Here is a 27,989-nt window from a genome sequence, read left to right on the forward strand (position 1 = left end):
GATTGCGGGTTGGGATTGAACACCTAGCATATGGAATTCAGAAGGGATGTTACAGAAGGTGCTTGCTTTATTGTGGTGCTCAATAAAAGACCTAACCCAGGACTGTGTTTCAGTAACTGGAGCCTACATCAGGGGACATCAGAATAGCCTTACTGGGTCAGACCAATGTTTCTTCAAGTCCAGTAGCCTGTTCTCATGGTTGCCAATCCAGGTCACTAGTACCTGGCCAAAACCCAAGGAGTAGCAGTATTCCATGCTACCAATCTAGTGCAAGCAGTGGCTTCTTCCGTGTCTTTCTCAATAACAGACTATGGACTTTTCCTCCAGGAACTTGTCCAAACCTTTCTTAAAACCAGCTATGCTATCCGCTCTTTCCACAACCCCCAGGAATGTTAATTTGAGGCTTCCCTGGCCATTTCATATTTCATCCCAGGCCTCTTGCCCACATATGATGCAAGAAGAGAATGAATAAAATTACAGCCCCTTAAGGGCAGCATCTATAGTGGTAGGAATAGTATCCAACCTAGGCCAGAGCCTGTCCTGAAGGCTTTCTCTAGTTTCAGTGGCAAGCTCTAACTGCTGTATTAAGGTAGGTGGTTATTTTTTTTTTTTTTTTACTAGGGCCTGAATTGACTGGTGGTGGTAGAGGCCAGTACTGAAATAGAATTTAAACATGTGGGGGATGGGTTAACAAGTCAGATAAGAGACTGTGGGAGTAGTATTGCCCTAGTATGGCCCTGTACAACGGCATTATGACTTCAGGCTTTCGGCTGACGAAACTTCTATTGATACAACCCAATATCTGCCTTGCCTTAGATGAAGCCTTCTCCACTTGATTGGCAGTTTTCATGTCTGCACTGATGATTACTCCTAAATCTCGTTCTGCTGAAGTCCTAGTTAAAGTTTCTCCGTTCAAGAAGTACGTCCTGCATGGATTTCCGCTTCCGAGGTGCATGACCTTACATTTCTTAGCATTGAAGCCTAGCTGCCAGGTTGAGGACCAACTTTCCAATGTAAGCAGGTCCTGCGCCATATAATTCTGTAAACTGCATTCACTTACTATATTACATAGTATTCGCCGATGACGCCAAACTATGTAATATAGTAAGTGAATGCAGTTTACAGAATTATATGGTGCAGGACCTGGGGGTAAGCAGAGTGGGCAGACTTGATGGGCTGTGGCCCTTTTCTGCCGTCATCTTCTATGTTTCTAGTTCAAGGGTAGACAGTTCCAGTCTTTGAGAGCCACAGGCAGGTCAGGTTTTCAGGATATCCACAATAAATATGCATGAGATAGATTTGCATCTCAGGGAGGCAGCGCATGCAAATCCATCTCCTACATATTCATTGTGGATATCCTGAAAACCTGACCTGCCTGTGGCTCTCGAGGACCGGAATTGCCTACTCCTGCCCTAGTTGGTAAAGAGTCCCAGGAAAACAGGAGCTACCAACTTCCCAAGGCGTGGAAACAAACAGCTAAGGAATCGTGATAGAAAATAAAGGTATTGAACACCAGAAGTCTCCTTTGCTGCGTTGTTCCTGATCACCCCTCATGTTACTAACATTGATCATCTGACATCTAATTCTAGATCCCATGTTGCAGCATCATGGCGACAGGTCCAACATTATTGGCTCTTCCTTGGACAGCCCCGATTCAGAAGATTCAAAAGACGCAGAAGACTTGGTGAGCTGTCCCTAAACAGCAGCTTCTGTCCACAAAATTAGTGCCTCTTGGTTTACGCCTCATGCTCCTGACTTGACCGCTAAAGGACATCATGGGAAGCTGCTTTACCTCATTTGTAAAGGGATTAGACAGCATTCCATTCAAACATGCTGGGATTTTTTTGTTTTCTTATCTGGAATTCTTTTTTGGACCATGTTCTTGTACGGGAGAATGTGTGGTGCTGGGGCAAGAGGAGAAATGATCATGCTGCTTTATCATCAGCCCTTCTGAGAACCATGAAAAAAAAAGGCAGGGAAGGTTGTCACGATGTTGAGCACTTTGGGTTTCTGAGCACATTTTACACATCTAAACTATTTTGGGGAGTTTTCAGGTATCACATGATGTGTCAGACTTTGGCACAGGACTTTAGAAATGCCGAGTGTGTCCTACCCTTCTACCACCATCAGAAGACCAATTCAAAAAAAGCCTTATGATGTATCCAAGGGAGGGTGAGTAAAAAGAAAAAAAAAAAGGTTGCATTTTTTTGTTTCCTTTTTGGATCTCTTCCCAGCAGCTGTTACAAGACAACAACTGGCTCCAGTGAGCATTTTAGGAGGTTAAGCCTGGGAAGGATGTTAGCAGGCTTTATCCTAAAATCTATTGTCCCCAACAGAAAACCTCCCACATTCCTCCTGCAGAAACTTATTCTGGACTCCTGTCTTTCCTAGGTGATGCTTTAAGTTTAATTCTTTTCTTTGCTCTCTCTGAATGGTTGGAGCCGATTAACAGCAGTGTGGCTCAAGGACCCCTTAACTATGGGAAAATCAGAAGCTGTCTTCTTCAAATGTTTATCAGGCTGTTGAAAATTTACATTTGAGATACTATAAAATTGATTTTTTTTTTTTTTTTTAATCATTGCACAGGTCTGTTCTTGAAGGCTCCCAGCCCCATTTTGCTGTGTTATTTTGGTATTTTCCTCATTTGCAAGTACATTTGTTTCAGGATGAGAACCTGCGATAGGAATGGGGACCCCAAGATTATGATACTTGATAAATGTGTATTGCCGACAGCTGAGCATGTCAAGTATTTCAATCCAGTGCTGTTTTTGCAAATCCATCCCAGATTGCTTTAAAACATTTGAATTAGAAAACCAAAAGACAGGATGAACATCTCATGGCAACATTGGCATCGAGACTTCAAGGGAAAAGACCAGTCAGCTAGGGGGCAGAGTAGAGCAGTAGGTCATCCCCACCCACCCAAAAAAGTCTGCTATTAAAAAAAAAATAGAAACCTTAACAGTTAGATTGAAATTATTAAACAATATTTTGCTTTAGTGCAAATATTTAATTACCTTATGCTATCCAGTGGGATGTTGGTAGATGGGTAAACAAAAAGGAACAGGCTGCCACCTTCCAGTGCATCTGAACCCCCTCAGGGCGAGCTGACAGCTAGTGTGACTTTCCATGGAGGATCTTTACAGAAACTGCAGAGACTTGTGCATAAATTATTTTATTTCTTTAATTAAACCTTCATAATCAAATATGGTCTTTTCACAGTCTAATAGTTTTGTTAATGTGAAATTAAGTTGCTATTCAGAAGCTGTTGCATAGTGAACAAATTGTATAATCAGCTTAAACAAAATAAACAATATTTGTCTTAAATTAATCTAATCTGTGCCATATTTATACAAAAAAAAAAAGATAAAATTTTTTTACCTTATTCCCATTTTACAAACATAATTGCAGTTTTCAGATACTGGCTACAATGGAATGTCCTTTTTGAAAAAACTTAAGTTCCCCCGTGTTCTTGTGAGATCTTTCAAACAGCAGCGCCACTGGGGCTTCACTTGCCATGATCAAGTTTCCATCCCTTCATTTTATCAAAAGCATTCATGGACCTGGAGTATCATTTCCCCAGCTCATGGAAGTACAAATTTGCACATATACATAACATGACCACAGAAAATAAGATATAATAAATAAGATTTCTAAATTTAGGTTCCAAGTCTCCTTGTCGATACCAGACGATCTAGAAGAAAAAATGAGCTTGTGTTAGGCTATTTTGTATCCGCACAAGGAACTAACCTGTCTCTGCGCCAATAGCCAAAACAGAATTGCCAGACTATCACTACCAGCGTAAGACAAAAAGAAGAATAGCCCTGTGGCCCGCTTCTCTTTTCTCCTGCACATCCACCCTGCTACAGGAAATGAAGCATGTATTTGCAAGCTCATTACCGTATTTTCGCGGATATAACGCGCACCCGTGTAAAACGCGCACACGGGTATAGCGCGCAGAAATCACGATGATATGTACAAAAACTTTTGTATACCGCGCTCACGGGTATACCGCGCATGATGCCCGACGCTCCTTTCGCCCGCCCTGACTTTCCGTGCGCTGTCCCGACTCTCCGTTCACCCCCCCTGACTTCCGTGCACTGCCCTGACTTTCCGTGCTGTCCCGACTCTCCGTTCACCCCCCCTGACTTTCCGTGCACTGTCCCCCCTTGAAGTCCTGTCCCCCCTTGAAGGTCTGTCCCCATCCTGAAAGCCTGATGCCCCCCCCCGATGTCCGATACATCCCTCCCCCCGGCAGGACCACTCGCACCCTCACCCCGAAGGACCGCCGACTCCCCAACAATATCGGGCCAGGAGGGAGCCCAAACCCTCCTGGCCACGGCGACCCCCTAACCCCACCCCGCACTACATTACGGGCAGGAGGGATCCCAGGCCCTCCTGCCCTCGACGCAAACCCCCTCCCCCCAATGACCGCCCCCCCCAAAGAACCTCCGCCCGTCCCCCAGCCGACCCGCGACCCCCCTGGCCGACCCCCACGACACCCCCACCCGCCTTCCCCGTACCTTTGTGTAGTTGGGCCAGAAGGGAGCCCAAACCCTCCTGGCCACGGCGACCCCCTAACCCCACCCCGCACTACATTACGGGCAGGAGGGATCCCAGGCCCTCCTGCCCTCGACGCAAACCCCCTCCCCCCAACGACCGCCCCCCCCAAGAACCTCCGACCGCCCCCCCAGCCGACCCGCGACCCCCCTGGCCGACCCCCACGACCCCCCCACCCCCCTTCCCCGTACCTTTGGTAGTTGGCCGGACAGACGGGAGCCAAACCCGCCTGTCCGGCAGGCAGCCAACGAAGGAATGAGGCCGGATTGGCCCATCCGTCCTAAAGCTCCGCCTACTGGTGGGGCCTAAGGCGCGTGGGCCAATCAGAATAGGCCCTGGAGCCTTAGGTCCCACCTGGGGGCGTGGCCTGAGGCACATGGGCCCAACCCGACCATGTGTCTCAGGCCGCGCCCCCAGGTGGGACCTAAGGCTCCAGGGCCTATTCTGATTGGCCCACGCGCCTTAGGCCCCACCAGTAGGCGGAGCTTTAGGACGGATGGGCCAATCCGGCCTCATTCCTTCGTTGGCTGCCTGCCGGACAGGCGGGTTTGGCTCCCGTCTGTCTGGCCAACTACTAAAGGTACGGGGAAGGGGGGTGGGGGGGTCGTGGGGGTCGGCCAGGGGGGTCGCGGGTCGGCTGGGGGGGCGGTCGGAGGTTCTTGGGGGGGGGCGGTCGTTGGGGGGGGAGGGGGGTTTGCGTCGAGGGCAGGAGGGCCTGGGATCCCTCCTGCCCGTAATGTAGTGCGGGGTGGGGTTAGGGGGTCGCCGTGGCCAGGAGGGTTTGGGCTCCCTTCTGGCCCGATATTGTCGGGAAGTCGGCGGTCCTTCGGGGTGGGGGTGCGAGTGGTCCTGCCGGGGGGGGATGTATCGGACGTCGGGGAGTCGGCCGGGCAAGAGGGCTTGGGCTCCCTCTTGCTCCGATCGTGGGTGCGGGTGGGAGCGCGTGCGAGCGGTCGTTCGGGGTGGGGGTGCGAGCGGTCCTGCTGGGGGGGTGAATCGGGCGTCGGGCGGGGTGGGAACTATGTTTAAAAACTTTTGTATACCGCGCTCAGGCATATAACGCGCGAGGGGTATGCGCGGTAGGTAAAAACGCGTATAACGCGCGCGTTATATCCGCGAAAATACGGTAGTTTCTTTGGCTATATTGGGTTTTTGTATTTGAAAATAAAGGGGCCTTTTTACCAAGCCATGTTAGGGGTAAAAGCTCTGATACTCATAGAATTCCTATGAGCATCTGAGCTTTTACTGCAGTGGCTGGCAAAAAAAAACCCTAACATGGTTTGATAAAAGGAGGGCATTTAGATTTACCTGTTAATTTCCTTTCCTTGCATCCCATCAACCAGTCCAGACGAGTAGGTTCTGTTCTCTTCCTAGCATATGAAGCCAGAGACAGCTCAGAGCTGATTTTACTCCCCTTAGAGAGGGCTTCTGCTGCCTTCAGCTCCTAAATATCCTGTATCAAAGCTAAGACTGCTGAAATTTTAATGAGATGCAATTGGTATATCTGGGCAAGTTCTAAAATGGTTTATCAAACTTATCAGTTTTGTTCCAATGATCATTATTCATATTTCTTTAGATTTCTATCCCGTCTTCCCATGAGCTCAGAACGGGTTACAAAAGCATCTACACAGTACATTACAGTAGACAAAATCAGACATTCAAGGCCCTTTACACTTTATGGATATTTATGTGCATTACATAGAGTCAAGACAGGAAAAATGTGGGTGGAGTCCCCCAGGTTCCCTCTACTGTTCAAACCTTATTTAGCTTCTTTTAGAATCTAATTTTACAACATAAAATGATGTTTCTTAACTAAAGCATTCATTTGTGCATCAAATGACGAATTTCAATCCAGGTGGTCTCCTAAGGTTGTAATAATTGGAATGATGGGATAAGTTTTAATGTGTCCTCCTTGATTTTACCAGATGGCGAAGCTAGAAAAAAATGTAGGTTTTTTTCTGCATTAAGTTTAAAATCTCTCATCCATAATGCTACAGCCTGGATTGTAGTTGTTTAAGACTTGCAAAGTATCGAATGATATACGGCAGATGAAATTGTAACAATCGTTATGGCAACTCCGGGACAATCAGATCACATTTTAATTTCTTAACTTTCAGATTTTGTGTACAATCATTGATTTTAAGGGCTTCTTAGCGTTTTTAGTGCATGCAGGATATTACCGCGCGCTACGCGGCTAGAACTAATGCCAGCTCAATGCGCTATTCCACGCGTTAATGCCCCAACGCAGTTTCGTAGAAGGAGCCCTAAGTCTTTTAGATTACTGTAATATTATCTACTTTGCTTCTTATAAAAAAATTAACAGACTGCAGTTCGATTAATTTTCAATCTTACAAAATCCAATCATGTGACAAAATATCGGATTTTACACTGGCTTCCAATTGAAGCAAGAATACATTTTAAAATGGGCTGTATTTGTCATAAGACATCATATGGTCTTATACCAATTTATCTCGTTGACCTTTTTAAATCTGCAGTAGAGAATGACACAGGGACAAATTTTTCCCCGTCCCACGGGAACTCATTTTCCTGTATAAACCCTGCGATTTCTTTTCCTGTCCCTGCCCCATTCCTGCAAGCTCCATCCTCATCTGCACAAGCCTCAGACACTTTCAAATCATAAGTGTTCGAGGCTTGTGCAGTTAAGGCAGAGGGTACAGGAATGGGGCACAGAGATAAAATTCACAGGAATGGAACGGGAAAATTGAGTTCCTGCGGGGACAAATTTGTCCCCATGTCATCCTCTAATTTGCAGATAGAAAGCCATATTTACGTTTCCTACAGCAAAGGGACTGCATTTACAAGTGATTTTTTCATAGAATATTAGCTTATCAGGCTGGTTCATGGGACAAGAGTTTCAGTAATTTGATATTAAACTCCAGTTCTTATCAAGTTTTAGAAAGACATTGAAGACTTAATTTTTATAAATGAGTTTATAATTCGCTGTATATATGTTCAGTATTTTTGTTTAACTGCATAGAACTGAGAGGTATTGTGGTATATAAATGGATTTTATGTTACGGGTCAAAATATTCAATTGCATTCAAATCATAACATAACATAAAAATCAGCTTCTAGACTGCATAACCTTGCAGATCTATGCGGTTTACAAAAGATTACATCTACTTACAACCGAGAAATCATAGAATGTAATTACCCCAAAATCTAGAGAATAAGTAAGTTTTCAAACTTTTTCTAAATTCCAGATAAGAGATAGTTGTTTGAATTCTTTGTCCCAACTGGCAGCCTGATAAGAAAACAAACGTTCATGAAATCTTTTGAACTTACAACCCGTAACCGATGGAAAAACAAAAAAAGCATGAGCTTTACGTGAAAATGAATTGATCAAATAAGCTGGAGATTGACCCGACAAGACTTTATAATAGACACAAACCAACTTAAAAATAAAACGTGCCTCAATTGACAAAAGGGAAGATGGTCATATTTCCTCAAACCAAAAATAAGCCTGACCGCAGTATTCTGTATAACTCACAGCCTAGAGATGGTCTTTTTTGTTCCGGCCAAGTAAATTATGTTACAATCAATCATTAGAAATCATTACCTTCAGTGGGCTCTCCAATTGGTGCCACCGACTATCCCCACTTGGGCGAGAGGTTCTTGCCAGCTTAAAGTTGCTTTGAAATTTGGCCCTAGAGTCAGTGCTATTCAAGTCAGGGCAGTTCCTGGACAAGGGTTAGGGTTAGGGTTAGAGTGGCCCCTTCCCAGTTGGACTTAATGTTAGCCCGGCACCCTGGCTTGGCATTAGGAGTGGCCACCCTGCCTGCCTAATCTTTGCACTGTAGTCTTGAAAAAAAGGGGGTTTTTTGGAAGGGGGGAGATCTATATACTTCACTAGCATACACGGAAGACAAAGAAGTCATATAATACTTACAAGTATGAGAGCCGTAACAGAGGTCAGGAAGATGCAAACAGCAAAGAAAACATTGACAGGCTTTGGAGGTAGATGTGGAAAGACAAAAGCACTGATTAAAGTTACCTGTGCAAGGAAAAATTGAATAAATTAACTACTTGTAGGTAAGTTGGCAGGATGGCAAATTGCCAACCAGCAGTTGAAGCATGAGTTACTATATCATGCACAAATTTGCAGGTCCAGCTTTGCCTTTGTTGGCGAGACCAGATGGATAGTCCAGGTCTGAATCTGCTATTGAGAATAGCTGCTCAGTTTCAGCGAAACTGCGTCCTGGACTCACCACCCAAGCCCAGCCCTTCTCCCCTCTCATTGGTGGGTAGTGGGTGCAAAAAGCATCCCCACTCACCCCATTCATGCCCTGTCATGCAGAAAACCAGTTCCAGTCCTGAACAGGCACTTACTCCCCTTTAAGAAAACTAATTTCTAAAGGATTCGCCTTCCTAAACCACTGTCCTTCAACCTTTTTACACCTGTGGACTGGCAAACTACTAAGATTGAAATCAAAACCAATGTAGACAGTATTTTTATTTATTAATTAAACAACAATTTCAATATATAGTAATTGACATTATTTAAATTTCCTACACATCATTCCAATGTATATCTCCCCTCTGCATCTCTCTACCTATCCTGTCTAGCTTCTATCCTCTGCGTCCTTGTGATCAGTATTGCCCTCCTGTGTCCCCCATCCCTTCCCCCTCTGTTTCGGTCCCTATTCTCCATACACAGCATCTCTTCTCTGGGCATCATCTCTCTATTCTTTTCTGCCCGGAGCCCAGGAACCCCACCCTATGGCTTGAATGCCTTCCTTGCTCTCCCTCCCTGAGTCCATTGTCCCTCATCCACCAATTCACTCTCTCTGCCCTCCCTACAGTCCAGCAGAATCTCTCCTTCTCCCTCCAGGTCCAGTAGCAGCTTCCCCTTCACTATCCTCCATTTCCAGTCCAGTGTGGCAACTCCCCTGACCAGCAGCAGCAGTGCCTCCTTCCCCTCCCCAACCATCTCTAGCTCTCCTTCCCCCTTTCACCCTACCAGCAACAGCTCCCATTTCCACCTCCAACAGCACCTCCCCTTACCCGGACTAACATCAGCTCAGTGTTTTAACTTGCCTGCAGCAGTGATAGTTGTGTCAACACAACGATTCACTTAGGCAACCTTGGGTCCTTTGATGGGTCACACCCACCTTTGAGGAAAGAAGTTGCATCATCAGAGGTGGGCCACATCTCAGCAAAAGCCCCAAGACTGCCTAAGTGTGAATCGCTGCTGTGATGCTACTGGCACTGCTGCAGGGAAGTTAGAATACCGAGAGTTGCTGGGAGGGGAGGGGGAGGAAAGCAAAACGTTGGCGGAGGGAGGGAGACATGCAGGTACCCAGCTCATTTGGCCACGGACTGGCAAGAAATTTTTGCAGACCAACACCGGTCCATGGACTGGTGGTTGAAGAACATTGTCCTAAACCATCATAGAGAAACAGCACGTTTGAAAAAAACACTTACTATTACAAGCAGTGATGTTAAAAGACCAACAGCCAAGTTGATTACTCTGTCCTGAAAAACAGAGAAGAAAATATTTAAAGTATGTTTACCTTCAAAGCAAAAAATTCTCTAGCACCAGAAACCCTGTCTAGCACAATTATTTTACCTCCAGGCAATGTGTCCCCTGAGAGACCTACAGAACTTACCTGCTCTTCACAACTGAAACAAGAACAATTCTGGACAATTAGATCAAACAAGGAAAAATATATGTTGGGGGGCTTGATCAAGTTAAAAGCACACATTTTTCTTAAGGAAAGCCATGAAGAAGTGTTAAAAGCCCTATTTCTTTGCATTAGATGGCACAAGTTGTAGGAAGAACGACGAGGCCATTTTGATACTGCAAAGTCTGGTGCTTTTTAAAAGTGAATCTGGGGCAGATGTTAAACGCCTGCTTTAATCCAGATTATGATATTAGAAGTTGTAAAGGGATCAATAAGAGAGACTTCTAGGCCACTGCGAGACCGAGACGTGGGGGTGTAACCCAGAAGACCAGAACTATACCTGTCTCAGCTCCCCCACAAGACATAAGAAATTTCAAGTTTAATTCATATTTGAGAAAATAGCTTTTTTCTTGGATTACATAAGAATAGCCCAGCAGCCCGTTCTCACGATAGCCAATCCAGGTCCCTAGTACCTGGTCAACACCCAAGGAGTAGCAACATTCCATAAAGAATCCCAAAGGATAGCAAGATTCCGGAATCCCAAAGACTAATAAGATTCTAGAATCTCAAAGAGTGGCAACATTCTATGCTACCGATCCAGGGCAAGCAGTGGCTTCCCCCCATGTCTTAATAACAGACTATGGACTTTTCCTCCAGGAACTTGTCCAAACCCTTCTTAAAACCAGCTACGCTATCCGCTCTTATCTCAACCTTTGGCAATGTGTCCCAGAGCTTAACTATTCTCCGAATGAAAAAAATATTTCCTCCTATTGGTTTTAAAAGTTATTTCCCTGTAACCTCATCGAGTGTCCCCTAGTCTTTGTTATTTTTGACCCGCACCTGTATTAATCATCTTTTCCTTGATATATTGCTGTATGAAAGGCTGGGGAGAGCTAGAATTGGTAACATTAAGGTACATCATGCCCTTTGCAGGGTAGAAATATGAAGCTTTCTGGAGGGTAGCGATGGAAACTCAGGAGAAAGCTACAGTCCAAGCTTAGAAAGATTACAGAAATACATAGAGCAATTAACGTGAACATTGTCCTTCCCTAAGGGTAGTGTGGGATGCCCTTAAAGCAGTCACTAGGAGGTCCCTTCATTACGTTTTCCATCCAAATGAAAGCAGCAGAGGATGAGATTGACAAATGGAAGGAGTGAATCAATATTTCTGAAGAAATATAAGCAAATGGAGACCACCAAGTCTTAGAGAGTTGTACGAGACAATATTTCATCTTGATAACACACAGTGAGGCAATTGCCTTCCAGGTCACTAGCTAAAGCTGCTCCGTTATGAAAAAATGTCAAAACCACCTGCAAATTAGATTGCAAGCTCTTCTGAGCAGGAACCAACAGCTGCTGGCTTACAAGCATGTCTGCTATCGAATTCTCTGGTCACCTAGTCAAAGAAACCCAAATTGATCAGATTCATTTGACACGATTTTACTTTGGTGAAACTATGGGCTCCTTTTACTAAGCGTTTTTAGCGCACACAGGATATTACGTGGCTAGAACTAACGCCAGAGGCAATGTAGCATGCGCCATTCCGTGCATTAATGCCCTAACGCAGCCCTATGTTGCCTCAGATCTTATAACCCGTTAGATTCCAGGAAACTCTCCTTTCCTTGAGCAGGTGCCTCCTGTTACCTTTCCAACCACAGAGAACAGTTCGCCAGGTGATAAAAGGATGGGATTCGATATGCTGCAGTTGATTTTATACTTGGGGCAATGGAGGTTGGTTAGGTCAGTGTTTTTCAACCGCTGTTCCGCGGCACACTAGTGTGCCGCGAGATGTTGCCTGGTGTGCCGTACGGTGCGGACACTGATTAGGCCTCAGGCCGGGTCCCGCACGCGCTCCCATGAGACTCCCCCGGTCCCCGCTGCTGTTCAGTTTCAATCTTCTGCTCTGACGCAACCGGAAACAGGAAGTTGCAGCAGAGCAGAAGATTGAACACTGAGCAGCCGCGCGTGCGCGGCTCTTTGGGAAAGCGTGCATGTCGCCGAAAAACAAAACCTACAAACTAAGGTGAGGCGAAGGGAGAGAGCTGGCTAAACAGTAGGATCGATTGGGCAGGCGAGTGGTGGCTGCGGGGACCGTGCGATCGCTCGTGTTCCCGGCTCAAATTGGAAGGAGGGAGTGAAAGGGAAAAGGATTCTGGGCCAAGGGGATGAAGACGGAAAGAAAAACCCACAGCAGGAAAGAAAGGGAAGGACAGGCAGGTGAGCCAGATGCTAGAAGCAGGGGGGGGGGAAGAAAGAGGGAAAAAAAGCTAGATGGGGTTGAAAAGAAGAGACACACTGGTATGGAAGAGGAAGATAGGGGAAATCTGGACACAGGAAGGTAACAGAAAGAGGGGAAATTATGTGCATGGGGCATAGGGACAGAGACATAAAGGGGACATGCCATGGGGATGGTATTTGGACACAGGGGGGGGGGGCAATGACAGATACATAGGGGAGATATTAGAAATGGAGAAAATAGGAGCACAGAAGCGAGATGGTTTGTGGGGATGGGACAGGGACCGAGTTCGCAGGCTCCAGTGGCTTGCACAAATTACATTGTAACGTGCCATGAAAATAAGAGGGAGGAAGGTAGATAGATAAGCCACGTGAGAGGAGCTGAAGGGTAGTAGAAAGGAACAGATGCTAAAGGAGGGAGGGAAGGGTGGTGGTGGAAAGGAATAGGACAGACATTGAAGGAGGGTGGAGAGGAACAGACCCCGAAGGGAAATGTGGAAGACAGAGTGGGAAGAAGACAGATGCCAGACTATGGGGGAGCGGAGGGAAGAAGATGGGTGCTAGACCAATTGGGGGGGGGGGTGAAGGGAGAGGCACAGTAACAGCAAATGGAAGACGTAGAGAGAAGACACACAGTGGATGGAAGGAATTGAATGAGAAGATGTGGAAAGCAGAAACCAGACAACAAAGGTAGAAAAAAAAATTCTATTTATTTATTTATTTTTTGCTTTAGGATAAAGTAGTTTATTAGTTGTGTTGATAAAAATTTATAAACAAAGCCCTGCCAGCTGAACATCTCTTTCTCTAGTTCAGCAGCAGGAACTTTGATTTATAAGAAAGGAATAAGCTAAATATTACAGTACTAAGGCTTATATGGATGCTGCGGTGACGGTGACGGGGCGGTGAAGGGAACGGCTGTTGACGAAGAGCTACGTGTGTGTCTTTCTTCGATTCCAGCCAGAATATCAGCTTTGTGTTCAGCCAAACAGGCCCAGGTTTCGCACTGAATAAAGTATTTTATCATTTTTCACTATTCTGTTTACTTAATATTTCATAATAAAGTAATTATAAAATACTTTCTTTGTGTTTATTTGATTCCTATTCAAGAGAATTACTTTATATATAGTCATTTTCTAATGGTGGTGTGCCTCGTGATTTTTTTCATGAAACAAGTGTGCCTTTGCCCAAAAAAGGTTGAAAAACACTGGGTTAGGTCACCTGTCCAGTCACAGAGAGCAGCAGTGGGAACTGAACCCAGTTCTCAGGCCATGGCTCCACTCCTGGTGGGGTGAGAGGAACCAGGAACCAGTGCAAAAGTTTCAGTATATCTAAGTTTGTTACAAAAACTGGACTTTATTCTCCTATAGAAACGACTTTTTGGAGAGTTTTTTCTCTGGAACCCCTCCCCCCATCCAATGTGGACCATTATTTAATTCAAGGTGTCTTTTTGCCAGGTCCCCCTCCCCCCACGCCAAATTTCACCTCATTCCAGTAATAATTTCTTGACCTCTTATTTGAGTGGCACTGTCAGGCAGAAAACCAGTGCAGACGAGCAGCCCAGCAGGCTTTGGTCCTGGTGAACTGGGATCACTAAAGCTCCTTGAGCAAACCACTTAATCCTCCACTGGCCCAGGTACAAAAAAAGCATTGAGATTGTGAGCCCACTAGGGACAGAGAAAGTACATTTTATTTTTAAAAAAACTTTATATCATTTACAAAAAAACTAAACATTCACATCAATAAAAAAAAAAATACATAAAACAGACAAACTAAAATCGGCACAATTAAACCATTTCTTCTCTTCTAGTAGCAGCAGCATTTGTCTAATTTTGGCTGCCTTTCACCCACTGATTCTCAGACTTTCCTATTCATGCACAGAGGGCTGGATTTCGGACGTAGGTGCCATTAACAGGATCGTGGTTACATTTACAGCGTCTATGTTTCATGTGAATTGCATCTACGGAGGCGCCCAATAGCACCTATGGTCATTTCCAGCCAAAACCACACCTACACTGCTGGGCACATGTGGAGGCGATTCTGGCTCACGTTTTGTTGGTGCCTAAATTTTTTTAAACAAGGTTTTAATTGTTTTTAAACAACATGGTCAATTACTGCAGCAGCAATTAAGCTAGGCAGCGGCAGTAGGGCGCCATTTCCAGGATCAGCTCCATAGTAAATGATGGTAAAAAAAAAAGACCCACACGGTCCATCCAGTCTGCCCAATATTGTTTCAATTCATGACTGAGCCAGTGGCGTTACTACAACATTTTATTCACTCAAATTCTACTTTACAATGATACTGTGTGAAGACAAACAGGATCTACATCCATAGCGTATAGATGATGCAATGTGGTATAAAAAAGGGAGGAACTGGAGTACATTCAAAATTACACACTATAAACAAAACCCCCGTCTTTTGTACGCTGTATGGTGCCTATTTGTTCCCCATGAACTTTCTTAATTATGAAAGGAGGGAAAAGGCCTCAGAAGCCGCGGAGAGCTGTGAAGGGAAGAGCTGTACTTGCTTACTGGCTCCCCGGCACCCTTCAATCAATGGCCAAAAACATCCTTATGCTTAAATATCTACTTCCAAATGCTGACAAGCACTTAAATCAAGGAGTCGACAGTAAATGCAAATGAATGCTTTTTTCATTGATGAGTGTGGCGCGATGGTTAAAGCTACAGCCTCAGCACCCTTTTTTCAAAATTAACAAATAAAGTTCATGGGGAACAAATAGGCACCATACAAAAGACTGGGGTTTTGTTTATAGTGGGTAAAGTATGCATACTTGATGACGCAAATGGAGTTGAATTATTTTGCACACCCTACATTGAAATCATGCCTTAAATTGTACAGCCCTACTGCTTTCTAGTCCAGCTAGGCCTGTGTATGCAGGTTCAGTCACCGCTTAAAGGTGATGCCTCGTGGCCAGAATCGAGGGCCATGACTTGCAGGCACGGTGTATGGGCCGTCATTGAGGATTTTCACTTCAGTGACTATGCGAAGTGTGCAGTGAAAAGCTCCCAAGAGCTGCAGATAGGGCCTCCTGATGAAGCTGAAAGCCCCAAAAAGCAAGAAGAAACTGCTAGCGAAAAGTCAAAAGATGGAAACACAAATACAGAGAAAAGCTGAGCTCAGAAAGCATTTATTGTATTTTGTAAGCCGCATTGATCAAATTTTAATAAACGAACATTAGCAATAATGATTAGATCTGGAAGAATGCTCTGGGCTCACGGCCCCAGTCTAAGTAATTTGATAGAACTGCTTACAAACATTTCCCGTCACGAATACAAGCTATGTGACCCCTTGGCCGTCATGAAATCACAGCGACTCTACAGGACCAGACCTTTGATTCTACCACAGTATTAATTATTTAAATGAAGATGTAGAGATCAGGGACCAACGCACAGAGTATTGCAAAACTATGAAGCAAATGAAGAAAATACCTTCATCCATAAGACATGAGGGAAGAGACAGCATTCAGAATCTCTCAATGTAAAAGTCTGAAAACGAATTATTGCAGATCTGCCTAGTCAAGTGTTTGTGCTAAAGGAGTCCCAAGAGGTCAGGAACCTGCAGGCCAATGCCCCGGGATCACCTTGACAAGGTCGTAGGTCTGCATCTGACAAATAGATTCCACTGCCCGAAAGCACAGTCTTGGGGAGCTGAGCCAGGCCATCTGACTGCGCCTGTCAAGAATTGCTTTGTTGCCGATGGGAGTTGTTATACAAATGCACTGTGCAAGTTAAGCTCGTCGACTCTTAGTGTTTTGTAATGCTGAAGAAATCTCAGACGCTGAGCCTTGTACACAGGATGCAATTTTTTTTAAAAAGCTACTTAAGTATATGTAAAAACCTAACATAATTGTAATCTTAATGTTTCCACAGGAAATCAATAAAATATTTTATTTAGCTTTACCACACAAGGCTGTCGGAGAAGTCACAGCCACCATTTTTGCAGGGTGGGGGAAAGGGGCAGGAGCAATTCAAGACGAGAGCAACCTGAAGACACCACTTAACCCACAGGATCTTTAGAAGGATTTCTGTTAAAACATTTTTTTTTTTCACTCAGAGAATAGTTAAGCTCTGGAACGCGTTACCAGAGGATGTGGTAAGAGCAGATTTAAGAAAGCTGGTTTTAAGAAAGGTTTGGACAAGTTCCTGGAGGAAAAGTTCATAGTCTTATTGAGAAAGTCATGGGGGAAGACACTACTTGGCCTGGATTGGTAGCATGGAATGTTGCTACTCTTTGGGTTTTGGCCAGGTACTAGTGACCTGGATTGGCCACCATGAGAACGGGCTACTGGGCTTGATGGACCTCTGGTCTGACCCAGTAAGACTATTCTTATGTTCATTCAGGAATGTTTAAGAAAATGTAATGTACAGTGGTACCTTGGATTACGAGCATAGTCCGTTCCAGGAGCATGCTCGTAATCCAAAATGCTCGTTTATCAAAGCGAGTTTCCCCATAGGAAATAATGGAAACTCGCTTTGATACGTTCCTCCCCCTCCCCCCCCACGAGAACCGGCATTGCTCCCCCCCCCGCCGCTTCTTACCGCCATCTGGGCACCGGCATGTCCTGTGCGTTGGTGCCAGTGCCCGAAGATCGGCCTCCTCTTCTGCTGGGCCTTGAGTATCTGCACATGCTCAAGGCCTGCGAGTTCACGTTCTCTCCGAGATAGAACGTGAACTCGTAGGCCTTGAGCATGCGCAGATGCTCAAGGCCAGCAGAAGAGGAGGCCGATCTTTGGGCACCGGCACCAACACACAGGACATGCTGGTGCCGGTGCCCAGATGATGGTAAGAAGCGGCGGTGGGGTGCCCAATCGCAGCAGGGGGGGTGCTGGGGCGCTCGTAAATCAAGCCACACTCGGTTTCCGAGGCGCCGATTTTGCGAATGTTTTGCTCGTCTTGCAAAACATTCGCAAACCGAGGTACCACTGTATATCTGGCTGTCATCTGAACATCCACTCACCCAATCCTGGTATAAAAAAGCCATCCGTCTCTCATGCTCTCGTTCCCGCTCTCGCTCCTGGCGCTGTTTCTCTTCTCGTTCCATCTCAAGCTCCATATGCCGCTGCTCCAGGTGCATTCGTTCCAGTTCCAAAAGTACAGTTACATCCAGTGCTTGTGGCAATGAATTCACCCTTCGATCTGACTCATCAGGTTCGTAGACCACACATTGTTCCGAGACACTGGTGCTGTTGGTCTGAGAACACAACTCGCTGGAATCTTTGTCGTTCTTTGTTGCCTGATTTTCCTGGTCTTTGGCGATCAGCAGCATCACCAATGCTTCTTTCTCCTGGGATTTCACTTCTATCCCTCTGGAGCTGCACAGTTCTTGCAGTTCTAGCACCGTCAACTTATAGTAGTCTGGTGGCATCTTTTCTAATTACTAGACCCTTAAACAAAAAATCCAAACAGGATATTCTTTTCAGCTGTATCTTTTGATCTCTTCTAGTTGCCAAAACAAATCGCCTTAGCAATTTCTGTAGCCACACAATCAAGCTGTGCCTCAGACAGATCAGTAAGCTCAATCTGTCCCCCTCTTCCAGCCTTCCAAATATACCCTTGAAACTCTATCCATAAAGCTTCTTGCAGCTACAGACTCCTAAGTGGAATAAGTATCCCTAACACATCATTCAAAGACTTCACTATTCAGTGCAGGGACCAAGTAGTATCACTGTATTTCAGTTTCATAAGGTCCTAAACGTGTAAGAAAACAGAAGAGTCAAACAAGAAAGCCACCCCACAAAGGCTTTATAACAGTGGTCCCCAACCAGCCAGTCAGATTTTCAGGATAGCCCTAATGAATATGCCTGGGGATGATTTGCATGCCTGTCACCTCCATTATATGCAAATCTCTCTTATGCCTATTCATTAGAGCTCTCCTAAAAACCCAACTGGCTGGTGGTTTTCCTGGACAGGGTTGGGGACCACTGCTTTATAACATAAGCTTTAAGGGAGTGTGCGGTGCAGTGGTTAAAGCTACAGCCTCAGCACCCTGGGGTTGTAGGTTCAAACCCACGCTGCTCCTTGTGACCCTGGGCAAGTCACTTAATCCCCATCACCCCAGGTACATTGGATAGATTATGAGCCCACCAGGAAAGACAGGGAAAAATGCTTGAGTGCCTGGGTAAATTCATGTAAAACCATCCTGAACTCCTCTGGGCAAACGGTATAGAAAATTGAATAAACAGTGTGAAAAGTTTCAGCCTTTGATCACCAGAGCTGGTATTGTGATGTCATAATGCCTTATTCCACCAATAAAAGCCAACCTCCAGCCTCTGATAACCAGAGCTGGTATTGTGATGTCATAATGCCTCATTCCACCAATAAGAGCCTACCTCCAGCCTCTGATAACCAGAGCTGGTATTGTGATGTCATAATGCCTCATTCCACCAATAAGAGCCAACCTCATCAGTGATGTCACAATGGCTGGATTGTCCTAGACTTGGCTCACTTTTACTACATTTTGATTTCTAGAGTGGTGCAGTGGTTAAAGCTACAGCCTCAGTACCCTAAGGTTGTGGGTTCAAATCTCTCATTGCTCCTTGTGACTCTGGGCAAGTCACTTAATCCCCCAGGTACATTAGATAGATTGTGAACCCACCGGGACAGACAGGGAAAAATGCTTGAGTACCTGAATAAATTCATGTAAACTGTTCTGGGCTTCCTTGGGAGAATGATATAGAAAAATGAATGAATGAATAAACAAAATAAAATGTGGTCAGAATGCCAGTTCACAGGGCGCATGCGGTAAAAAGGTTCTCTTTTACCAGTGGTGCAAGTGGTGATCAGATCATAGCACAAATGTTGACAAGCAAACAATACTTTTTAAAGATCTTCATAAATGCATACTTCAACAACTAACCAATTACAAAATCCACTCAGCTTAGTGAAGTAACAGCAGGAATTGACCCCGGTTTTGACATGAGCCTAGTTTCGCTAGTGCTACCTCAGAAAAGTCGAGAGAGAGCCCGGGGGCGTCTTTTCAGACACTTTATCGGCGTTTGAAGTGTGTTAAACTTAGAGATTTGAGGTTTCATTGAAATTAAGCTGTCTCGGCTAGAATTGCTGTAATCAAAGCGATGGATGTGGTCATTTTTGAGTGCAAATTAACTCAAAACCGCAGCTCAACAGCCAACATCCACCCTCTGCAGTCTCTCTTTTATTCAATTTAATTTCTGTCAGAGCTGAAAATCCAAATTCACAAAGATAAGAAGATCCAAACGGTCATAAAGCCTTGAGTGCTTTGTTGCTCAAGTTAAGATAACCATCGCATTAAAAATAAAACTAAAATTACTTGCTGTTAGTTTTCAAGGACCGATCACATCAAAGAATGGTGGTTGTGTCCTTACGCACACAGACACTCATAACATTAACAAACTTTTGCATATGCAATGTACATGTCATCTATTCTAGTGTATACTTATGAAGGGCATTTTTAAAAAGAAAGAAAAATTCTGGAATTTCTCATGGCACATGGTGAGAGACACTGACCCAACGTCAAGTCATAAGTCAAAGCCTAGGAAAACAATCTTTATGTTTAGAACACCAAAACACGGCGATTCCCTGGATCTCAATTTTGCCAGAAGCTCTGCTCTGAAAAACACACCAAAACCTTCCACCCCACTTTGTTCCATATAACCCCTCCTCTCCTGGTGCAAACTGCTACCAAGTACCACGCATAGGACACAGACTGAGTTCAGCTCTGCAAAAGGAAGCAGGGAGGTTTCAGAAATACAGCAGGCAAGCAGAGCCAACTCCTGCATCATTCAGCAAAGGTCAGATTCCTTTGGTAGGACTAGCAAGTGACACTGTAGGAAAACGCAGCAGCCGCGTATCCTCATATGCTCTGCCTAGAATTTCTACTTCTCGGGTTCTCTGCCTTGAGGGCCGGGAAATTCCTACTGGAATCAGTTAACACCCGACACCATTTCAGGATCCACTAAAGGTATGGCAAAACGGATTCAGACCCGTTTACTTCCTTTCCTTGAGACTTAACCAGACCAGTCCAAAACAGTCCCCAGTAATCCAGACCAAGAGTAAGAACAACATCTTCCCTCGTTCCCTTTTCTTTTAACCGGTTTATGCTGACTTTTTAAAATTTTGGTAATTCTACCACCTTCCCTCTGTTTCAAATGTTTGTTTTAATGTTCCTATATTTTAATGTACATTGCCTGGAAACCAAGATAGGCGATTAATCAAATCATTAATAAACTTGAAACTTGAAGACAAGATCACCTAGATAACTCTTTGCCAAATACAATATCACCTCTAGCCCAGAAATTTAATTTCCTTTATTTTCTCAATATACTACAGAACCACCAGAGTGACTATGCGATTTATAATAAAAACTACAGAAAGCAGGGCATATAGCTGAGGACAGGGGTGCCCACACTTTTTGGGCTTGAGAGCTACTTTTAAAATGACCAAGTCAAAATGATCTACCAACAATAAAATTTTTTAAAAAAAGCACACTGTACGCAGAAAAAAATGTTAATTATTTATATTCCACGGGTTTTCAAAGAGGTCAAGGCACATGACTTTAAAATATGCAATGTCACCTCAGTAACAACTATACAAAAATAGACAAATATACCCCCTCCCTTTTTACTAAACCACAATAGCGGTTTTTAGCGCAGGGAGCTGCGCTGAATGCCTTGCGCTGCTCTCAATGCTCATAGGCTCCCTGCGCTAAAAAACGCTATTGCGGTTTAGTAAAAGGGGGTCATAGTGCAAAATATAGATAGAAGATATAAATTCAGACACATTTTGATCACTAAATTTAAAATAAAATCATTTTTCTTACCTTTGTTGTCTGGTGATTTCATGAGTCTCTGGTTGCACTTTCTTCTTCCGACTGTGCATCCAATATTTCTTCCCTTCTTTCAGCCTATATGCTTCCTTTCTTCCAGACCTCATTCCCTCCCCCAACTTTGTCTTTCTCTCTCCCTGCCCCCTCCCCTTTCTTTCTCCCTGCCACCTTCTTTCTTTCTCCCTGCCCTTTCTGTCTGTCTCCCTGTCTGTCTTTCTGTCTCCTTGCCCTCCCCCAAGCCACTGCTGCCGCCATCAAGAGGACACTGAAGTGCTGGGCCAACCAATCTTCCCCACCCGACGTCAATTCTAACGTCAGAGAGGAAGTTCTGGGCCAGCCAGGCAGCGATTGGCTGGCCCGGAACTTCCTCTCCGACGTCAGAATTGACGTTGAGTGAGGAACGTTGGTTGGCCCGGTGCTTCAGCGTCCTCTTTACAGGGTCAGGAAGCAGGTAGAATGGAAGGCAACACGAGTCTATCACGGAGCCCGGGATGGGCTCCGCGATCGACTCACGTTGCCTTCGCGATCGACCTTTTGGGCACCCCTGGCCTAGGAGGATAAAGAAATCAGTGAAGGGCTAGTCAAAAGGTGGGTTATGAGAACAGCTTTAAAAGCAGAAAGGGAGATCTCATGGTGAAAGTGGGTTGGGAGGTGTTCCAGAGTACAGGGCAGTATAGCTAAAGACCGATTCACAGTGATATCCAAACAAATCACAGATAAAGGAGGAAGGGATAGAAGGCTGGCAGTGGAGGAACAAAGGGAGCAGGGTTGGTCATAAGGGATCAACAGATGATTTATGTAGGAAGGAGCATCACTAAAGTGAGCACAAGTAACGTGAATTAAATGTGATAACTGAGTGGTATCTACTGTTTGTTTTTGAGCAGGGGAGTGATACGATCAAATGGGTAGGCCTTATATAAGAGAGGAACAGCCGTTGAAAAACTGCAAGAGGACCTTGTGAGATGGAGATTGGAGATCAAAGCAAATAGAATGTTAGGAATTATCAGGAAAGGAATGGAAAACAAAGCTGAAAATGTTATAATGCCCTTGGATCGCTCTATGGTACGGCCGCAGCTCGAATACTGTATGCAGTTCAAAAAAGATATAGCGGAATTAAAAAGGGCGACATAAATGATAAAAGGGATGGGACTTCTCTATGAGGAATGGCTAAAGCAGTTAGGGCTCTCCAGTTTGGAGAAGAGACAGCTCAGGAGTGATATGATAGAGGTCTATAAAATACTGAGTGGAGTGGAAAGCAGTGGATTTCCCCATGCCATCTCAATAATGGCCTATGGACTTCTTTTTTTCAGGAAATTATCCAAATCTTTTAAACCCTGCTAAGCTAACCAATTGCACCACATTCTCTGGAAATGAATTTGTAATTACACGTTGTGTGAAGAAATATTTTCTCCGGTTTGTTTTAAATCTACTACTTAGTAGCTTCATCGCATGTCCCCTAGTCCTAGTATTTTTTTGAAAGAGTGAACAAGTGATTCACATCTACTCTTATTCCTAGGATATGCAACATAAAATCTGTTTTATTACTTGGAATCTAGCTAGGTACTTGGGACCTGAGTTGGCCACTGTTGGAAACAGGACCCTTAAGTTTGTCCCAGTATGGCAATTATGTTCTTAAGATTAGAGAAGCTGCAGTCATTTAACGGAATACAGAGGAGGTCCAGCATAGAGTGAATTACAATAATCAAGATGTGATCTCACTGGTGTCAAAAGAAGAGTACAGAGGATAAGAGGAATGAACTGAGCCTATTCAATGAAGGACGAGAACAGAGCCAATTTGAGTCTACAATGTTAAACAATTATCAAAAATAACTCCAAGAATTTTGATGGAGTCCTTGAATGGGAGTTCTAGTTGCCACATGTCCTCTCTCCTTCTAATAAATCAGTATGGGGTAGGGGGAAATGGAGAGACTTGCATTTTTTGACATTAAAGATAAAGGACCAGAAAGACACTTGTACCCAGAAAATTGTTTCAATATAGTAATATGACAGGATTTAAAATTAACACTAGCTTGCCTCTAAAGGGAGATCCACTGGGAAGATCTCTTATTCCCCCCACCCCAGATCCTCAGCTATTTCCCCTGAAAAAGAGGCCTGATGAGGAACCATGGGGATAAGGACCCTCCCCTCCCCCATCCCCGCATGAACAAATAGGTTATCTGAGGCTCCATCACTCTCCCATCTGGGCCACTTGGGATTTTCTGCTTCTGGGGTGACGAGGTCCTCTGGGGTCAGCAGGTAATCATTGGGGGAGGGGAAGACATTGTAAAGTGGAACTTGGCGAATAAAATATTGTAATAACACCACTGGATTGTTGGCTCAGTCAGTATCATAGTAGATGCACGGTCAATCCAGTCTGCCCAACAAAATAACTCCTAATATATTACAAAGGTGCAAAATGGCTGCTGTGAATGCCTCCAGGACCCATAGTCTAAAGCAGGGATCTCAAAGTCCCTCCTTGAGGGCCGCAATTCAGTCAGGTTCTCAGGATTTCCCCAATGAATATGCATTGAAAGCAGTGCATGCACATAGATCTCATGCATATTCATTGGGGAAATCCTGAAAACCCGACTGGATTGCGACCCTCAAGGAGGGACTTTGAGATCCCTGGTCTAAAGTGAACTGGATCCATTCATGGTAGAACTGTCTGAACCTGCTCCACCTCCAAGGGGCCCACAGACCATCACTGGGCACATTAGGGGGCTACAGTCTCTGGCATTTCCTGTCCCCAAAATGGCTCTCTTCTGAATGGAAGAAAGCCCCAGTGGCCCATCTGCTAGCCTTGAGGAGACCTGCAGATGGTTTTCTGGTAACCGTCAAGACTTCTCCTCCCCCAGATCCTTAACAAGATTCTCCAAAACCTTCTTCAAAAAGAAGCAGCCCTGAAATGGCAACTTGCTGAACTTGGGAGGCTGAATCCGCTGCCCAACTCTGAGCTACCACCATCAAAACCACAGTGTAGGAAGAGATGCAAATTAAGTCATATAGTGAATGGACTAGGAAGGCAGTGCCTGATTCCACAGATACCCCTTTCCAATGACCCTGGCAACTGCTGTGCCCAAAGTAAAATAGCATAGGCAACGAGCAACAACCACCCTCGCCCCCCCCCCCCAACAGTGACTTGGGTAGCTAATCAAACAGGCCTTTGCATCCAATGCCATGTAGGCTCAACCTTTCTGTCATGAGCATCCAGTTACATCAGTGACCAAGGCATCCACCTTGGGGGAAGCAAAACAGTCCATCCAGTTTGTCCCCACTGCAAAGGGTATAACCTGCTCAGGCACTTCAAACACCTGCAAACACTCTCTGGAGCCTTCCACTTGGCTAGGGCCATCTGCGAGAATGCCCTATGTAGGGGAAAAAAAGCCTCAAGTAGATTCTGCAGACCCTACAGGTTGAGACTCCCATTTGAAGGCTTCTCTTAACTGGAGAATGTGGAGGCAATCAATGAGATTGCTCAGCTCCTTTCTGAAGGCAGCAGCCACTGGGAAGATCTCCTGTCCCCCACCTCAGCTATTTCCCCTGAAAAAGAGGTCTGATGAGGAACCATGGGGATGAGGATCCTACCCCCACCCCCAATCCCCATCACTCTCCCATATGGGCCACTTGGGATTTTCTGCTTCTGGTGTGACGAGGTACTCTAGGGTCAGCAGGTAATCACAACTTCAGGCCCCCATCCCCATGGACAGTCCTTGATCAAACAGACCTATTGCCCTTCTTGGGAGGGCAGAAGAGAGACCCTAAGACTCCAGGGAAGACTATCTGGCCAAGTCAAGAGCCATCAAAATGGCAGTCAAAGAGGCCAAATTGCAGATGGAGGAGAATTTAGCAAAGAACATCAAAAAGGGCGATAAAGCATTCTTTAGGTATATTAGTGATAGAAACAGGAACACAGGAGGGATAGTACGCCTTAGGAAACCGGACGGGAACTATGTAGAATCGGGCTCCGAGAAGGCTAAATTGTTAAATGAATACTTTTGCTCAGTCTTCACCCGTGAGGCGCAGAGATCCGGCCCTCAGCTACCAACAGGGGATAGCTCGATAGACCCGTTTTGCAGCTTCGAGTTTACGCCCAGTAGTGTCTACAGTGAACTATCCAAACTCAAGGTTCACAAAGCTATGGGGCCAGACAACATACACCCCAGAGTACTCAGGGAGTTAAGAGACACCTTGGCGAAACCACTATCAACACTCTTCAATCTCTCCCTTAGCAAAGGAAAAGTCCCGCTGGACTGGAAAACGGCTAATGTCATTCCACTCCACAAAAAAGGAAGCAGGACAGAAGCTACGAACTACAGACCAGTGAGTCTCACATCAATAGTGAGCAAACTAATGGAAACTCTAATCAAACACCAATTGGATACGGTCCTGAACGAGGGGAATCTGCGAGATCCCCATCAACATGGGTTCACAAAGGGGAGGTCTTGTCAATTCAACCTGATCAGCTTCTTTGACTGGGTGACGAGGAAGCTGGATGTTGGGGAGTCCCTGGACGTCGTGTACTTAGATTTCAGCAAAGCATTCGATAGCGTACCACACCGCAGGTTGTTGAGCAAGATGAGCTCTATAGGTTTGGGTGATACCTTGACTACATGGGTGGGGGACTGGCTGGGAGGTAGACTTCAGAGGGTGATGGTGAATGGCTCCCCCTCCGAAACGACAGAGGTGATAAGTGGAGTACCGCAGGGCTCGGTCTTGGGCCCAATCTTATTCAATATCTTCATAAGGGACTTGGCTGAGGGGCTTCAGGGTAAATTAACGTTATTCGCCGATGACGCCAAATTATGCAATATAGTGGACAAGAACACAACAGGACCTGACAACAAATCCAAGACCGATAGTATGGCACATGACCTCCTCCTACTGGAGAATTGGTCCAGGACCTGGCAACTAAACTTCAATGCCAAAAAATGCAAGGTCATGCACCTTTGCAACAAAAATCCATGTAAGACTTACACTCTTAATGGTGAGATCCTAGAGAGAACTGTAGCAGAACGAGACTTAGGGGTAATCATCAGTGAGGACATGAAGACTGCTACTCAGGTGGAGAAAGCTTCATCTAAAGCCAGACAAATCATAGGTTACATACGCAGGAGTTTCGTTAGCCGTAAGCCCGAAGTCATAATGCCATTGTATAAGTCCATGGTGAGACCCCATCTGGAATACTGTGTACAATTCTGGAGACCACATTACCGCAAAGATGTGCTGAGACTCGAATCGGTCCAGCGAATGGCCACACGGATGGTCACAGGGCTCAGGGATCTCCTGTATGAGGAACGGCTGAATAAGTTGCAGCTCTACTCCCTGGAGGAACGCAGGGAGAGGGGGGGACATGATCGAAACATTCAAATACCTCACGCGCCGTATCGAGGTGGGGGAGGATATCTTCTTCTTCAAGGAACCCACGTCAACACGAGGGCATCCATGGAAAATCAGGGGAGGGACATTGCATGGCGACACCAGGAAATACTTCTTCACCGAGAGGGTGGTGGATCGATGGAATGGTCTTCCGATACAGGTGATTGAGGCCAGCAGTGTGCCTGATTTAAAGCTAAATGGGATCGAATGGTGGGTTCTCTTCGCAAAGGGAGGTAGGGGAGGGTCATTGGTGTGGGCAGACTTGATGGGCCTTGGCCCTTATCTACCGTCACTTTCTATGTTTCTATGTAAGACCAATCGTGTCCCCAGGCTCTATGGCAGGATAGTACAAAAATGGCTACCATATCTGCCAGACAGGAGAGCCACAGCTACCATGGTGACACCATGCACCACTCCAAAGAATTAGCATCCTCGCTCCTAATACCATTGGGAGCTGGTGAGTCACTTTTGACCCTGCCCCAACACATACTAGATAGGCTGGATAAAAAGCCTCCTTGCATCAGAGTCCCAATTTCCCCCATACATAACATGCTTTTCAGGCTGACTGCAAAGCTTTTGGAAAGGCTTTCCTCTCACCATTTGGACCTGGCAGAAGTAGACCCACCAGAGCTTCTACCGTCTGTTACATCAGTATATACAATGTTGCACTTTAGTTTTGATCACTCTGCTGTATAAGTGTATTGCTAGGGTATACTAAAAAAAAGTCAGGGTCGATCAGTTAGTAGTGGGGTGGCATATGTTACAAGAAGGCACCGAGTCATACAGAATGAAAATTCTGTAGAAAACAATCCCTCTATAAATATGAAAGGCAAGAGTAGTGGTAGGGCTATATAGTACCATCGGCCTGGCCTGAATGAACTCTAGTTCATAGTTTATTAAAATGGGATTAAACGCTTAACATAGGATTCAAAGTGTTGTACAATAAAAATAGTTTACATGTTAAATAGGGAACAAACTACAAATAATAAACATAAACCTTAAAAGACGGACAAACTTGAATAGGGAGAGAATGAAAAAAAGAGAAGTACAATTTGTGAGGAAAGAAAAGATAAGAGGATAAAAACAGTAGGGATGGGTTAATTTAATCAATTGTTGGCCTCTTGAATTTATCCAACTTTTCTTCTGCTCCAATGTTCATAGAAATTCGGCAGCACAATAATAATGCAATTTCACTTCACCCCCGATTAAGTGGTCTCACTCACACTGCAACCCTTAGAGCTGCTGTTCTCGGAGGAAAAGCCCCTCCGCTACATTTGCATTCTCTCTCGCCGAACAGAGGCCGGCGGCCGCTCAAGCCATCCATCTTTACGCGCGCATAGTGCCTCGAGACGCA

At 45.1% G+C, this 27,989-nt stretch overlaps 2 protein-coding genes across 8 annotated transcripts in view; one reads left to right on the top strand and one right to left on the bottom strand.

The window, feature by feature from the left end:
- DMTF1 (cyclin D binding myb like transcription factor 1) overlaps nt 1–3,324 on the top strand; it is a 68,874-nt gene extending 65,550 nt beyond the window's left edge. For all 3 annotated transcript variants that reach the window (XM_033958426.1, XM_033958425.1, XM_033958424.1), the window contains exon 17: nt 1,590–3,324. In XM_033958426.1, coding sequence (XP_033814317.1) covers nt 1,590–1,699 — 110 coding nt within the window. In that variant the 3' untranslated portion in view covers nt 1,700–3,324. The remainder of the gene's footprint in view (nt 1–1,589) is intronic.
- On the bottom strand, nt 2,495–27,989 carry TMEM243 (transmembrane protein 243). Of its 5 annotated transcripts, none has more exons than XR_004540637.1 (5): nt 17,414–17,841; nt 10,003–10,053; nt 8,468–8,572; nt 5,866–6,027; nt 2,495–3,691 (listed from the first exon to the last, which is right to left on the bottom strand). XR_004540637.1 is itself a non-coding variant. In XM_033958427.1 (4 exons), the coding sequence occupies exons 1-4, from the start codon at nt 17,819–17,821 to the stop codon at nt 3,569–3,571; spliced, it is 687 nt and encodes a 228-aa protein (XP_033814318.1). In that variant the 5' UTR covers nt 17,822–17,841; the 3' UTR covers nt 2,495–3,568. The 5 variants fall into 5 exon arrangements, 2 of the variants coding, with proteins under 2 accessions (XP_033814318.1, XP_033814319.1); XR_004540636.1 differs by having other exon boundaries at nt 5,866–6,030; XM_033958427.1 differs by lacking the exon at nt 5,866–6,027.

This window comes from Geotrypetes seraphini, chromosome 9 (assembly GCF_902459505.1).
Source record: "Geotrypetes seraphini chromosome 9, aGeoSer1.1, whole genome shotgun sequence".
Lineage (NCBI taxonomy): Eukaryota > Metazoa > Chordata > Amphibia > Gymnophiona > Dermophiidae > Geotrypetes > Geotrypetes seraphini.

Coding starts and splice junctions, on each gene's coding strand:
- TMEM243 (XM_033958427.1), bottom strand. CDS start 17,821: ATGCCACCAGACTACTATAAGTTGACGGTGCTAGAACTGCAAGAACTG. Junction 10,054..17,413: donor CTTTTTTATACCAGGATTGG/GTGAGTGGATGT, acceptor TCTGTTTTTCAG/GACAGAGTAATCAACTTGGC. Junction 8,573..10,002: donor TAACATCACTGCTTGTAATA/GTAAGTGTTTTT, acceptor TTCCTTGCACAG/GTAACTTTAATCAGTGCTTT.